Source organism: Acipenser ruthenus, chromosome 21, assembly GCF_902713425.1.
Source record: "Acipenser ruthenus chromosome 21, fAciRut3.2 maternal haplotype, whole genome shotgun sequence".
In the NCBI taxonomy this organism is placed as follows: domain Eukaryota; kingdom Metazoa; phylum Chordata; class Actinopteri; order Acipenseriformes; family Acipenseridae; genus Acipenser; species Acipenser ruthenus.
In genome coordinates, this window is record NC_081209.1 from 28,287,744 (window position 1) to 28,303,179 (window position 15,436).

General features: G+C 44.8%; 1 protein-coding gene across 2 annotated transcripts in view; it reads left to right on the plus strand.

Annotated features, from left to right (window-relative positions):
* The window catches only part of LOC131699159 (immunoglobulin superfamily DCC subclass member 4-like), a 53,965-nt gene that overhangs the window by 24,421 nt on the left and 14,108 nt on the right, over window positions 1–15,436 (plus strand). Inside the window, exons 5-15 of one of the 2 annotated variants that reach the window (XM_058995434.1) lie at window positions 4,217–4,351; window positions 5,951–6,103; window positions 6,492–6,902; window positions 7,067–7,234; window positions 7,548–7,685; window positions 7,860–8,030; window positions 8,825–9,058; window positions 12,165–12,272; window positions 12,601–12,784; window positions 13,159–13,286; window positions 15,178–15,348. In XM_058995434.1, the coding sequence (XP_058851417.1) occupies window positions 4,217–4,351; window positions 5,951–6,103; window positions 6,492–6,902; window positions 7,067–7,234; window positions 7,548–7,685; window positions 7,860–8,030; window positions 8,825–9,058; window positions 12,165–12,272; window positions 12,601–12,784; window positions 13,159–13,286; window positions 15,178–15,348 (2,001 nt within the window). Of the gene's footprint in view, window positions 1–4,216; window positions 4,352–5,950; window positions 6,104–6,491; window positions 6,903–7,066; window positions 7,235–7,547; window positions 7,686–7,856; window positions 8,031–8,824; window positions 9,059–12,164; window positions 12,273–12,600; window positions 12,785–13,158; window positions 13,287–15,177; window positions 15,349–15,436 lie in introns of both variants that reach the window. The other variant, XM_058995433.1, reaches the window with a different exon arrangement.

Genomic DNA, 15,436 nt, shown 5'->3' on the forward strand with positions numbered 1-15,436 from the left:
TTTCTGTGATTGTATAGGCTGTATTGCAGCACACTTCATGAGGAACAGAATGATCTCCAGAAAGTACCCTGCTGGTGCCATTGGTGGAGTACCAGGCCTGCTTGTTGACTGTAGTGATCCCAGGCAGTACGTGATGTATGGAAGGTGTAGTTGGGATTTTTTTTATTAGAAGTGTCATGATTTCAGTACAGGGCGTTCAGTACTCTGGGTGTCTCAGTTGTTCAGCGCAGCGTGTATTTGCACTTGTATAATGGGAGTCTAGTTTTTCTGAAGGGTGAAGTTGGACGTTGTTATCTGGCTTGGTAATTGAGTTATTGTTGAGCTCTAAAATAGCAATCGACTCGGGTTAATGTTTTAGAAGTCAAAGAACCTTTTTAAAGCAAGTGTTGTTAATTGGGTAGTTTGTTTGATGCATGTTTACGGGAAGACATTGATTTTCTTTTCCACTTTTATTTAAATTACGTTTTGCAATTAACTTTCAGCGCAGGAGGTTATTTAACTGGGCTGCAGTGATCCCAGATAAGGGTCATTTTGGTAGATCTGGCCTCTTTTGTGTTAAGCCATTAAGTGACAATGTTCTCATATGACAAGTTTTAATTTTTGGAGCATTTGTAACTGGCATCTACCTGTTATTTACATTTTCTCTTTAAATATATCTTACTATAATATTGTTTAACAGCAAAAGTTGTGTGAATAAATACTGATTTTAGAATTCCAAAATTCCAAAAACACAGCTTGCTTTGGTACTGAATGGGGTTAACAAAACTGCTGTTTTAGATCAATCTATACTGCAATGTCTCCTAAAACTCAAAGGAGTAATCTTACAATGACATACTGTGTTTTTTATTGGTAGTTTTTTTTTGTTTGTTTGTTTTTTCCTATAGTTTGGATGGGATTCATTTGATCTGTTTGGAAAGACAGCAAATGATTCTACCCTTGTATATTTAACACATAATAAAAAGCCTTGTGTAAACTGTTACTGATTCCACTTGAATCTGTGACCAGTGTTTTTGTTTTGTTCTTTGCAGTCATTAGAGATGAATGACAAGTCATTATTGCTCTCTCGCTCCCTTTATTGCTTTTGGCAGCGCTTCGGAAACTACAGCAGCCAAAGCTGCTGGCAACTGTTTCCAAACCACACTTAAAGAAATCCATTTCCTTAACTCCTTACCTCTTACTCTCCCCTGCTGGGGATGGAGCAGGCGTGAGTCACGCTTCAGAGTTTCACATATACCTTGTCTATTATGATGAAACTGGCTGAGGTCATTCTCTTTGCACAAGCCTTTAAGTGTAGCACAATATTGGGGTACGTCTGACACTATCTGTTCTGTTCTGTCCCACTTTACCGCACTAGCCAGCATGACAACAGTAACATTTTCAGCTTTCAATATCCTGCAATTCTAACAACCCACCACCCCCAACAGCACTTTGCAAATGTCAAAATCATTATAATAACGCTGTTTTAAAACAAGGGTTATGAACATTATCTTACAGATGGTTAGTGCACACAGAATGGTGACAGGTATCTTTAAACAAGCAGATTTTAAAAAGAAAACATTCTTGGTTAAGAATACTAAACAACCATTTCATCCGAGCTGAAACATAACCGGTGTAAAGGTGAGTGTAACAGTATTGGATTTCTACTGTACCACTACAGGGGGCTGGTCTACTTAATGCCTAAACCACGCCCGATTTGTGTCTGTTTCAGAAACGTCTGCCAATCACCGCTCTTTTATTTAATCTCAGAGACCATGTGTTAAATCTGGTCAGTTAATCACCCCGGTCACTGCCAGGGCTGGGGCTGGGCCAGGTCCATCTGTTCTGTTCAAGGTTCAGTCTAGGGTGGGCCCCGATTTGGTTTCTCTTTTCAGCCGTTCTTAAATTTCCTGCTGCACTAACAACACCTGATGTACATGTTGTGATGCTGGAAATCTGTTGGCAGTTTTACTGGCCGTTGTAAGCAGATGGCAGCTTAGTCCAGGTGACAAGTTCAGCAACGCACACTGCCCACTGACGACTTCGTTGAGATAGCAATAGTAACTGGTTTAACTGAAGGACCAAATCAATTTTCCTTTTATAAAAAAAAAAAAAATCACACCACCAGCTGTATGTATGTTACTTGGTACATTACATTTACACTTAACTTTTGCAGTTAACAAAATGAAAGTACGTTTTTAACAGGCATGTACATGAAAATAACAGGTCGCTGCCTGTTTAAAAAGCTCCAAATGGCAAAGTAGCCTGTCTTCAAATGAAGACAACAGCACTGAATGGACTAGTGTAAAATATACTTATACCATAGATACTTATAACATAGATGTACACAGGGCTGATTTTTAAATCATCTCTTCACTTTGGTGAAACAAGCCTGTTCTCATTTCGGGGCGCAATGCATTAATAGCTTTTCGTAATTCCCAAACAGTGCTGTGCAGTCGTCTCCTCTTTGAAAAAGATCTTACTGTCAAGCCTTTCTTGATCTATAAAGTCACTTGGAGGTGTTCGCCATTTCCAACTGCTGTATTTTACATATAGGTTGAAATAAACCACCTCAGATTAACAAAATGATTGCTAGAGGATGGGTCTAACTTGTGTCAGCAGCAGCAGCAGCAGAGACTTTGTTGATCTAAATAATGAAGTTTACATTTACACGCCTGCTTGTTAAGAGAACTGTGAACAAAACGAAAGGGCGCGACTTGAAAACACAAACTGTATTCACACTGCAAACCTGTGCAGAAAAGAATCTGCTGTACTGGGACAAATACGAAGCTTGTAAACGTCTTCTCTCCAGTCTTGTAAGTGTGCCCTCTGCTGGGAGTAGAGGGCACTGCGTGCGCAGCAGTTGTCCAGTCTGCTCTGCAGGGGTCCCTCATTCTCCTTCTCCCGCCTAGCACCCTGGCCAAGCTTCAGTTAATACAGGAGTGCGAGGTGGGGGTGACGATTCGAGAAATCACCAGGGGAGTTGACTAAAACTGTACTGGTGAGCAAATGCCTTGTACTCTCTAGGTTTTGAAACAAAATACATCACATCTGTATCTCATAGGGTCTACCCAGGTGTGCTGAATTAAAATAATTACATTTCCTTATTGCTTATTGTGTGTGTGTGTGATATCACTGAAATAATAAGTAACATGGTGGAGCTTTCATTCTTCAGTAAATATCCAATTAATCTTTGGTTGCCTCAATTATAATAAATTACAATAATTGTAAAAGTAGTGTTAAAGCCAGGCGAAGTGTGAAATCCTAATTCGGAAGCTGCCGTCTGCACTGTGTGAAATCTCCCATCTGCCTTGTAGTTAAATGGAAAGCTCTTGCGGCAGAAGATGGCTATTGACATTCCTCTCGGGTTACATCAACATACATCTTGTTTGGATTAAACTGCTTCAGGTTAAACATGCCTCGCTCTCACACGCACACACACACACACACGCACACACACACACACACACACACCGCAGCATCCAGCATCGGCTGTCAGCCTCTTGACATGCTTGATATCTGACAGACGTGCCACAAGTGTTTCTGCAACACAAGGCCACTCGCTTGCTGTGAAAAGGTGTCTGGGGCTCAGAGTCACACAGGGGAGGCAACGTGAGCCAGTGAGCTGCAGAACTGCGAGCCTGAAATGAGAGGCAGGCCTTGAAATGACTCTGCTGCTCAGAAACAAAACTGTGCTTTTCACTTGCTTTACTCAGAATGGCTTTGAAGTAAAGAAATCAGCATTGTTGCGCCAACACTTGTGTCTCTCTTGTCATCGTGGTTTCATGCAATGGCGCTCTATTGCTTGCAAGTGCTTTTTAAAGCGGTGTGTTTATCAAGAGATGCTTTTTAAAGCCATAGTTGCTATACTAGAGGGCCCTTTTCAGCTCCTTTGATTTGGAACAAGTGCGGTGTATTGCTGTTGTTTGTTTGAGTGATGTATTATACTCTGTAAGTCTCCTTATGACTTGATAGTGTGTCGTTCCCACTTGCTCAATAGTGGGCAGACTGCAGTTTAAATGGGAATATGTCCCTACTGTAACTGCACCATTGCTGTTAATGTAACACTCTTGATTAGCCACAGTGTATAGATAACAAGCTCAGATGTGTCTTATTAAATCCTAGTAAAACCAGGAATGGATCAAACTGCTATGCAGTGGGAGTCTTTTATTCCCGTCCCTGGTGTGTTTTAAAGTTCTCCCTCCTCGTTTTATTATCAAGCTCTCCTTGTGTCCCGCAGGTCCTCCATCGGGGCAGGGGGACGTGGTGATCATCGCTGCCCCCAAAAACACGACGGTGGTGGCAGGGAAGACCGCGGTGATGGAGTGCATGGCCCAGGCAGACCCCACCCCCTTCGTGTCCTGGATCCGGCAGGGTAGGCTCTCTTTACTAAGCTCTTCACTTGGATCTCTTCTCTTTGACGCTGTTGAGGTGACTTTGACATGCCAGCTAGTTTCCAGGTGCATGCAACCCAAGTCAAAGGTGGCCATTGCTTTTGTCATTCTGTATCTATTAATGTGCAAGTTCTGCCCAGTGGTGTTTCACAATGTACTATAGAAGATGTTTTGTGCATTAACACACACAGACACACTGGGGATCCATTCCATTTGGGGTTAAAGGAATGGAAGCAATGGAATCACATTAGACACAGTAGCATGGGTTTTGCAATGGGTAGTCCTCATGCACAGTTAAATAGTTTTGCATAATCTTCTTCACCTCAATGGCTAACAAGTGCTGCCTCTTATAAAACATCAGAAGCCTGTCCTTGGCTGCTTTAATATTTGCGATACAGTGGTCCGCCCCTGGCAGGGCACGCGTTCTTCAATTCCAGCCCTGCCCTTGGGTTGCTTTGCCTAATCAGATCAAGCTCTCCGCTGGCCTTGCAGTATTACAGACCCACACTGCTACAGTGAATCATGTGACAGTGCAGCTGGGCCCCATCATTGCAGCTGATTGCAGGAATGCCTGTTGTTTTACTAAAGGTATGGATGACTTGCCTCCTCTGGCTTGTGAAACAGGGTTTTTTTTTTTTCAAAACCAGGTGTCTTGCTCAGTTTGACAGTCAGTGTTGTTTTTAGTGTGGGAGGAATGCAGTGTGTACAAGAGAAAGGGGGAGAATTCAGCACACATCTTGTGACTTAGCAGTCTGTAGCTAGAACGTTTACTGTGTGTTGTTGCAAAGATCTTTACAAACACAAAGAAATGCGTGACAGTGTGACGTTCATTCTTATTATATAACAGTACACACTGTCAGCAAGTGTAGGGAGGGCTATCCATACACCTCGATAGAGGATCAGTTTGAATTATGAAAGGTATCCTGAGTTCTGTTTCTCTGGTCTGTTCTGCTTGTACCTGTTTGAAATATTGATAAAGCACGTTGCCTTAAAAGCTGTGATAATGGAGCTGCTAAAATGAACTGGAGTAGATTTAATGACCTGAGTAACAACAACACTGCTTAAGTGACTTCATCTGCAGAACACGTCCAGGCCGGCGCTGCGCCCGTCCCTTTGATCTGGAATCGCTGTGCCAGCGTTACGAGACGGAGGTGTCAAAGGTCAGGGGTGACGGATCTAGGGTCACCGCAGGCCGCTTTGACGTCATTTAAAAAGCCGCCTTCCAAATCAAGGACATCTGTTTCTGCTTTGTTTTGATAGTTTCGCCTACTTGAAAGCTGAAGAAGACTGTTGACTGGCACCAGTAATCTAACCATAAGCCAGTAAAGGTCTTGTTTTCCTAACCCCAGTCTTGAGAGCAAGATGCTTTATACCTAAACAGAGCAGGTTGGGTGCAGGAAGAGGAATGGGGCGTAGTTAGATAAGCCAGGATTTCTCTTTTTTAAAAGAATGCAAAATAGGATTGGAGAAGAGACCATGGAGAAGTTGGTTCAGATTCAATCACTGAAAACTGAAGTTCACCTCTTTAGTATATGTGTCAGTATGGGTAGTTTTACGGTTTGCACATCCTGTTTGTGCAGATGGAAAGCCCATTGCCACCGATGCTGTAGTTCTGTCCACGAACCTTCTGATTGCTGATACCCAGTCCTACCACGCTGGGGTGTACGTCTGTCGAGCCAACAAGCCGAAGACCCGGCAGTTTGTGAATGCTGCAGCCACGCTGCGAGTACTGGGTAAGTGTGAGCTAGTATGGGGGAGGGTCTATCAGGGCATCCTTAATATATACTGGTACATATTAAGATCGCATTCCAGTTATATATGTCAGTGACAGAAGGATGTCTTTGTATTGGGTTATTTGACCGTTTAGTTAAAGTAGGGTTGTTTGAGTTCCAAACAAACTATGTCTAATATGTGCTAGCTGTGGCCCATGTGTTATTACAATGCTGATCACATCCTGAATCAGAATGTTGTTAGTGTTATTAATTATTGTGCATTTGTGCAGATTGTGTGCCGTATTGGCCGGGCCCATGTGCAAATTAGAACCTCAATAACGACTACAATTGCAGAAGTGTGAACTAGTGCAGTGGTTGAGCCTTGGTTGTCTGTGTTTTCACCCTCCAGCTCCCCCGGTCATTACGCAGTTGCCCGAAACCATCTCACGGACGCGGGCCAGCACAGGCCGCTTCGTGTGCAAGGCGTCTGGGGAGCCGGCCCCTGCCATCACCTGGATGAAGAACGGCCAGCCCATCCACTCCAACGGGCGGGTGAAAATCCAGAGCTCCGGCAGCCTGGTAATCAACCAGATCGGGGTGGAGGACTCCGGATACTACCAGTGCATCGCCGAGAACAACCTGGGCACAGCCTGCGCCACTGCCAGGCTCTCGGTCATCGTCCGCGAGGGGCTTCCCAGCAACCCCCACAGCGTGTCGGCCTCCACCCTGTCCAGCACCGCCGTCCTGGTGACCTGGGAGCGGCCCGAGCACAACAGCGAACGGATCATCGGCTTCTCCCTGCACTACCAGAGGGCTGCAGGTAAGGGAATTTTAATCCCAGTCAGTCTGCTTCCTAGTAACCAGGACTGGAGCAAGTACAAGAACAAGCATAGCTGTTAGTGCCTGTTCTTCAGCCCTCAGTATCATTGGCTTGCTCCAAAACAAGTCTCATTTATTTGCATTCTTATTTTCCTCTCCCCGTAGGAGGCACGGATAACGTGGAAAACCAGTTTGCAGTGAACAACGACACCACTGAGTTTCAGGTGAAAGACTTGGAGCCCAACACGAATTATACCTTCTACGTGGTGGCTTATTCCCCGCTGGGCGCCAGTCGGACGTCTAACTCGGTCACTGTCCACACCTCGGAGGATGGTGGGTACACGTCTCCTGATTTACTGGTAAAATCGGCATTACTATTTCTCCTCTTTTGGATGGAAAAACTCTTATCTATTGGTAAAACCAAACTAGTTGGTGACCTAAACCTGCATTTGGCCTGTTGGCCTGTAAGAAAACTGAGGAATGTCCCTGGAGTTTTACAACTGCTTTATATGAGCGGTGCAATGCACTAAAGCACAGGCATGACTGCAATGGTTTACCTGCATGACAAGACTTTAGTCGTACCTAAGTGAGGCTTTACAAGCACACCTTTCCTAAAGTGTTCTCCTGCTTCTGCTCCCCTCCCCAGTCCCCAGTGCCCCGCCTCAGCTGTCCCTGTTGAGCACGACTCCGACCGACATCCGCGTCATGTGGTTCCCCCTCTCCGCAGAGCTGAGCCAGGGCAAGGTGACCAAGTACAGGATCGACTACTGCACAGTGGAGGAGGGTGAGTGGAGCCATTGGACATGTAGAAATCCAGCAAGAAACGGCTTCAAAAGGAGCAGTTGCATTACTGTTTTATTTTGCACTTGTTTAATATATATGTGTATATTAAATCAGGACGGCATGTATTTGATAGCGAGCAGCGAGCGCCCTTCTTTGATTCTTTCCCCTCCAGTAGATCAGATCTATTCCATTGAAGTGGCTGGAAACGAAACGCAGGTCCCCCTTCATTCACTGCACCCCAACAAGACGTACAAGGTGCGGATTGCAGCGGGAACCAGCGCTGGCTTCGGAGACCCCTCTGAGTGGACACAACACCGGACCCCCGACAGGGACAACCAGACCATGGGTCAGTAAGAGAACCAGCCCCCCGCCCAGCACAAGCTAGGGGCAATGCGATAGGTGTCACAATATGCAGGTCACAATACATGCGATGGCCCAGATTGGCTATTGTATGATGCATAATAAGATCAAATGATAATTTAACAATGGGCTATTTTGTCAAACTAAAACTTCAACTAGATAGGGAGGGTATGTATTCATACCAACTATAAGAAACACTTGTTCTTCATTCAAGGAGCACTTGGTGAACTTCATAGAGCTGTGCTGTGCTTTTGTTCTTGTATCACTATATGATACGATATATCAGTTAAAGAAAGTATCCCGATTCATCGATCTGTGATGAATCGTTCCGCCCTTAGCACAGACCTGAAGCAAGCCCCTGTGTGCCAGTCGTTTCTTTTTGTTTGTTTCTTACTTTGATAGACACATGCTTTGCAAAAGTGTCAGGAGGTCATATGTGAGTGCTGCTGTTTTTATTTATTTTGTTATGCTGGAATACAATAAAGAATCTTTAAGCCTTGGTTGACCTGAATTCCCCAGAATCGGGGTTGGAGAACGGTTTTTTATGTTTCATAGTCCTTCATATGGCATGAAAATCGCAGGAATCACAATTTATTGGTTGTCTAGAGAGAATTACCTTGGCAACCTCTAGTGATAGATCTAGTGCAGTATAACATCTTTTTTGTTTTATTATTTGAAACTCATCAGAATCCCCTTTGCCCTTCGTAACCCTGTCCTCTAAGACTAGCGCTTGTTTAAACTCGCTGACCTTGCTTGATCTTTGGTTATTTTCTTTCCTAGTTCTCTTTGCTCCCCTGGAACTGAAGGTCAGGGCCAAGATGGACTCCCTTCACGTCATGTGGCAGCCACCATCCAATCACGCGCAGATCTCTGGATACAAGCTGTATTACCGGGAGGCGGAGCTTGAGAATTTGGCCAGTGAGGATCCGCCAGACCCTCCAAGAAAGGGGACCTGGGCCAGTTCACCCATCAGGCTGAAAAAGAAAGTGAAGCAGTATGAGATCACTGGCCTAGGTGAGTCCCATTCACCTTACAAGAGTGTTCTCAAATCCTGTATATACTGGAGGAGCCTGTCCTTGTGTTACACTTCAATCTGTAGCTGCTGACTACAGTACATTTACTTAGGTTCCTTTCTAGAGGACCTGTACAGTACTGCAATGTGCACTTCTCCATCTGCCAATAGTTTGCAGGTGGTCCTCATATCTTACGAGCCACCTCAGTGAGAGAACATGGGGATGTTTTGTTTTTGTTCACAAAAGCACGTCTTTCTAGACTGATAGCACCCTCTCGACGACTTCAGGAACTAAATAGCCCTTTCTGTACTATGTGTAACAAAGGCATTTTTGCAAACTAAGTACAGCTTCACTGCCTGACAGCTGCCAATGATGGCATTTTTGTTCAGATTGAGGTAAACGCTGTACTGTGCTGGGGGAAACAATATACTGTGCTGGGTTATTGAGAAGCTGTACAAACAGGACCAGCTTTTATTACTACTGTTCAGTGTCCTCGCCAGCGTTCTGTATTCCACTGGTTCCAATTACTTGGGGTGACTGAATATCCGTTTCCATCTCCTCTGCCGGGCTGGGTGTTGCCTTGCTGCTGGCAGCATGTTCTCACAGGGATAAGAATGTTATCCTGAGAAACAGGTGAAGTAAAACTGAACACTCTGCCCTTCACACTGCATATGATATATTTTGTATGCAAAACTGCATACCTATACATGTTGTGTATTTAGAAGTGATAAAGCAAGACCAGCAGAGAGTGTTTCCAGTCTATACAAGCACATCCTGTAGGTGTGCATGAGCCATTCTACAGTGAAGCCCAGCCAGGCTGTTGCAGTGAAGGCACCCAACCCATTGTGGACAATCATGAAGGCACCCACCCATTGTGATGAAACGTGGCGCGGTCATGAAGGCACCCAACCCATTGTGATGAAATGTGTCGCAGTCATGAAGGCACCCAACCCATTGTGATGAAACGTGTCGCAGTCATGAAGGCACCCAACCCATTGTGATGAAATGTGGCACGGGCATTCCGTAGCAGAAGTTGTTGAGGGTATCAAAAGGTCATTCTTGCATTAGTGCTGGGCTAATGAAGGCTACATCGTCTGACACGCTAGCCAAAACTGTCCCGGTTGCCTACTTGGTACTGACCTCTGCTGTGGTGTTTTTAAGCATTCTGTGTTTGCTTTCTTTAATGTGCACTGGAAATATTTATTTCATGGATAATACAAAAATAAAGTGGGTTTGGTGTCCCAGGAGGAATGAAGTTGAGCAGCAGGGAGCTGCTTGATAACAGAACGCAGATTCAGAAAGCAACCTGTTACTGATGAGTAGCAGTAGTCTCTTTGCAGCGTGATGAATGGATCCACCAAGGAGTCGACTGCTGAAACGGCAAGATAGCTCCTGAGCCCTGCTGCATTTCAGAGGTGACAGCATGTCATAGATACAGAGATATAAATAGTATCCTTATAAGCAACTTGGGACCATAGCCTGCTTCTCATCCACACACAGCTTGGTTCAATAAATTCTGCAAACGGTTCAGAACATCAGGCTGCTGCTGTGTCGAGACAATAAGGGGGAAGCTATCATCTCGCTAATTTCAAAAGCATTCAGATTCAGACATCCCACCAGCATCTATTAAATCATGGGTAAATGGCTGACTATACAGCCTTTAAACGCAGGCATTACTCTTGAAAGACATGCAGGGGGTGTGGGGGTTGCTAGCTCTTGCTTCAGTGCATTAAATAAAAAAAAAACTGCTGATGTTTTAAAAAGTAGAAATAAGGAACTTATTGCTCATTCAGTGAAGGAGCTGCAGCGTGGAAGTGACCCGTGAGTCATGCAGTCAGGAGCTGGTTCAGTCCTGGTCTTGCTGAATGACAACAGGTTGTGATGCATAGTCCTGTTCGTTCCAGTGGGTTAGGAGGGTAAAGTGGGCTGGCGTGGGTTCACATCATCCTGCTCCAGTGCCCCCTACTGGTCAGACTGGACCATTGCCTCCAGGTTTCAATAACTTTGGTTTTGATGGGGGCTGGGCGATTGGATTGACAGTGGAAACAGAGGTAGGCTGTTAATCATGACATGGGTGATAAATTCATCTGATAATTAAGAGTGTAAGCAGACAGAATTGGGCAGTACTGGGTTAATTCATTGGCTCACCTGCCCCCCCACCCCTGTGTTCAAAATAAACCGTTTTTCTAATAAAATGAATAACTGTAAATCTGTTTCATTCATCAATCAACCCCTCCCGAGTGCTCAGGTTTTTAGAAAGTCTCACTAAAGCTGTCACTGCTAATGTGCAATAATAAGATACATTTGCATTATTTATAATTGTTAGACTCGGATTGCTGAAGCAATTCCTAACCAGTCGAGTGCTTTGGGAGCAGCTACTTTTGTAGAGAGGAGGCATCCTGCAAAACAGGCATTAGAGTGACGTGTCGAGCCAGTCTGCGGTCAGACGTCAGCACACTTGAATGTCTTATAGCTTTCATCCCAAACCCATGCAGTACCTTAAAGCATTTTCTTTCTGAGCCGAAAGCACTTAGGTGTTTAATAATGTAAACATTCTTATTGGAGTCTTTGCTGAAAGGGGACAGCTATTATTTCTGATGCCTTTCAGTTGTGAACAGAGTTTAAAAACTCACTTTGTTCAATTCTTGTCATTAACAACAATGTAGTCCCATAACTTGTCATTGCAATTGAATCTAAACAAATTGCATCATGAGTGAATGACACATTGTACAGTATTTCACGTTCAGTTGCATTAAATCCCACATTACATTTTCAATTCATGAACAAGATTGCTAAAATGAATGGATGTCTGCTCGATATGTAAGGAATAAATCAGTGTGATGTTGTGGCAGGTCTTTGATCGGCATGCTGTTTTGTTTCATTTTAGAATTGATAGTAAAAAACAAATGTGTTTGTTTTTTCTTTATCTACAAGTGCTTTTTCACCTGATGATGATCACCTTTCATGCAATCCCAGTGTAGCCTGCTGTGCTCTATTGCTCCCTGTTCATGCTAAATGCTGCCCCCTACTGGAGGCACAGCATCAACTTCAGTAAAGCAACTGTACCCAGTCTAGCTGTGACTAAGGGTCCCTATTGTGTTCTTCAGCCCCTGACCGGCTCTATGAAGTGAAGGTCATGGCCTTCAGCAAGCATGAGGATGGCTATGCGGCTGTGTGGAAGGGCAGGACAGAGAGGGCACCGCTCACTATGGGAGGTAAGATGACACTTATAGAGGTTGAGGGTAAGCAGACAGAGCTGCCAATAATCCCAGCTAAACCGGGTCCACTACAGTGGATCCAAAGCATTCTTGTTTCCATCGACTGCCCCGCAAAATACTGAAATCTCAAGCGGGGTTGAGGGTCACTTACTTTTGTTTCAATTCCATTTTTAAAATCCATTCCCAATTCCCATTCACTTACTCCATTCCAATTGGAACTGAACAAAAGGAGTGGACCTATTTGTGTATTTCTGACTGGTTTTGGTTGGTCTAATCTGTAGTTAAAGTAGTAACGTGCTTTCAGAGTGCTTTCGTTCTGTTTCAGAGCCCCCGGTGCAGAAGGTCCCCCCTCTGCCCCCCAGCAGTGTGCACGCTGCGTCCAACAGCTCCACCTCCATCTGGCTCAGGTGGGAGAAACCGAGCTTCAGCACGGTGAAGATCGTGAACTACACTGTGCGCTGCAACCCCTGGGGCGTCAAAAACGCCTCTCTAGTCTCCTATTACATCAGGTGAACGCAGGGTCATGTTCGGATCGAGATTCATGCTTTGCACTGGTGATTTATTACCTGTCAGGGATATGAGATTGACTGCGACATCTCCTTTTTTAAATGTGTAATTGTCTATGCAGATTCTAGTGGGATTCTTGTTTAAGTATCATTCTGCTGCTAGGTCCAAGTACATCCCTTCTTTTCCACTTGTAGTACCAGTAAAACAACTTTTCAGCATCCCAGAGAGGTTAGTGGTGCGATCCAACATCGTGTAGGTGATCTTGATGAAAAGAAGCACTACCTGCAGATTCTTTACTGGACTGTGTTTTGAATCCCTGTGCCACAGTGCTGGCTGTGCTAAACATGGGTCTCTCTTTCTCTTCTTGTCTGTGCAGCTCTGAAGAGCAGATCCTTCTCACCGGGCTCAAGCCCTACACTAAGTATGAGCTGGCAGTCCAGTCCAACGCAGTGGGGGTGGACGGCCCCTTTAGCAAAGTGGTGGAGCAGTCGACCCTACCCGACAGTGAGTACACAACTGACCCTGAGTGTGTGAGTGAGATGTTAGCACAGGGAGCTGCATATGGAAATAGTCACTGTGATTGAATTCTGTCACCAGCCACGGCCATGGTGACTATTCCCTAATACAGCTGTCTCTCTGTCTCTGTCTCTGTCTCTGTCTCTCTCTCTCTCTCTCTCTCTCTCCTCTTTCTGTCTCTGTCTCTGTCTCTGACCCTCTCTCCCCCCTCTCTCTCTCTCTCTCTCTCTCTCTCTCTCTCTCTCTCTCTCTCTCTCCCCCCTCTTTCTGTCTCTGTCTCTGTCCATCCTCTCTCTCTCTCTCTCTCTCTCTCTCTCTCTCTCTCTCTCTCTCTCTCTCTCTCTCTCTCTCTCTCTCTGTCTGTCTCCTGTTTTGAAAGTGGGGTATGCATGGTTAGCCTGTATTCAGTAATACGTATTGCCTGCCAGCCTCTTGGTCTGTTGGCAGTGAAAGTTATAAATCACTTTCCTGTAGCTCTCCGGCGTTAGTTATTGATCAGTTGTAGGCACTGCAAAGAAAAATAAATTACATCCAATTTAATCAACTCTAGGCCCAATTTTCATTCTGTTGGATCAGTGGAAAGCCCCCTCCCTCCCTCCCTCCCTCCCTCCCTGCCTCCCTGTGTCTTCTGAAAGGAAAAATAAATGTTAGTGTTATCTTTTTTTTCAGATTTGTTTGTTACTTCAATTTTCAAACCTTTGGTATTGATGCCGATTTGGATTAAATAGTACCTGAGACGATGCTATTGTAACGTATAGTCCAAATTCATTTTGCACTAATACAAGTGATACACTGTATCTCATTCTTCTGCATTGCACGCTGATGTTTTTGTTGCTTGAGAGGACTCATTGTGAGCTGTATTTATCGGGGGGTAGCTGGGCTGCACTGGGCGCTTACTCCTAGCACCCCTGCTGTGATTCCCAGCCTGAGTTCTGATGCAGTGTTCATCACAATAAATGCATTCATTCATTTCTTTTTATTCCCTGTCTTTTATTTTCTTGGCACTAGTAAATAAAGTAACATATTTGCCCCATACTGGCGTGAGGGAAGTTCGTGGTGCACAGAGCAAGATGAATGATGGCCCCTGTGGGTCTTCCATCTGTTTTGCCTTCAGATCTAATCTTCAGAGTATCTGAGCCTCTGATGTCTCTCTGGTGTCCAATTCTTCACACTTAGTTTTCAAGGCTTATCCAAAGCAGTGGCTCGTCACAGTAGCGCTATTGTTGTACACACAGGTTTCTTGGTTTCAGCTTGATTGTCTTTGAGCCAGTGCAGTAATTAGTCACACAGGCACTGGACAGGCAGTGGGGCAGGTCAGTTTATCAGGTCCAGGGCATGGCTGGGATATGAAATATACAAGAACCTTGTGTTTTTATTTCTTGATCTCAATAATTCACACTCTGGGATTATTGCTATAGAGGGTAGCCCACCTTGTATTCATGTGGGGCTCTGGCTACAGGGCATGTTCTGCCTTCGTGTTTTACTGCTACAGAGAACTGCAATTTATATTCATCTGTAATACACATCATGTTGCATTTACCTTCGGCGAGTGTTCAAATAATTATAAATCACATGCATAAACTGGCTCAAGGCAACAATGATGATAGGATTTCATTCAATCTCCTACAGCTTTCTTCATGCACTACCTTTTGAAGACAAACTGCAGTAATTTAATTGTGCTTTAACGTCATTGTTTCTCATTAGTTTTGTGGGGTTTTTTTTTTGTAGAGACAAAGAAGCATTACGTGAACATTTATCTTGTGCGTGCTTGTGTGTGTCGATGTGTGTCTATATGTGTTACAAGGATGGGTGGATTGAGGGATGTAAAAAAGCAGTTGTATTAATCAGTGCCTCCTCTTGATTACTGTGTGTTTTGTAGGGCCGTCCTCGCCCCCCTCAGAGCTGCAGCTGAGCCCCCTGGGCCCCCACTCTGTGCTGGTGCGCTGGCAGCCCCCCCTGGAGCCCAATGGGCTCATTGTGGAGTACGTGGTCCTCTACAACTCCAACAGCACCCAGCCAGACAGCATGTGGAGCTCGCTGTCCCGAGAGGGTGAGTCAAAATGACTGAGGGGTCTTCTGTGCCTGTTGGGCCACATTCATGAACATTGAACTGATTTCAAGAAAGATAGTCTGTTTGA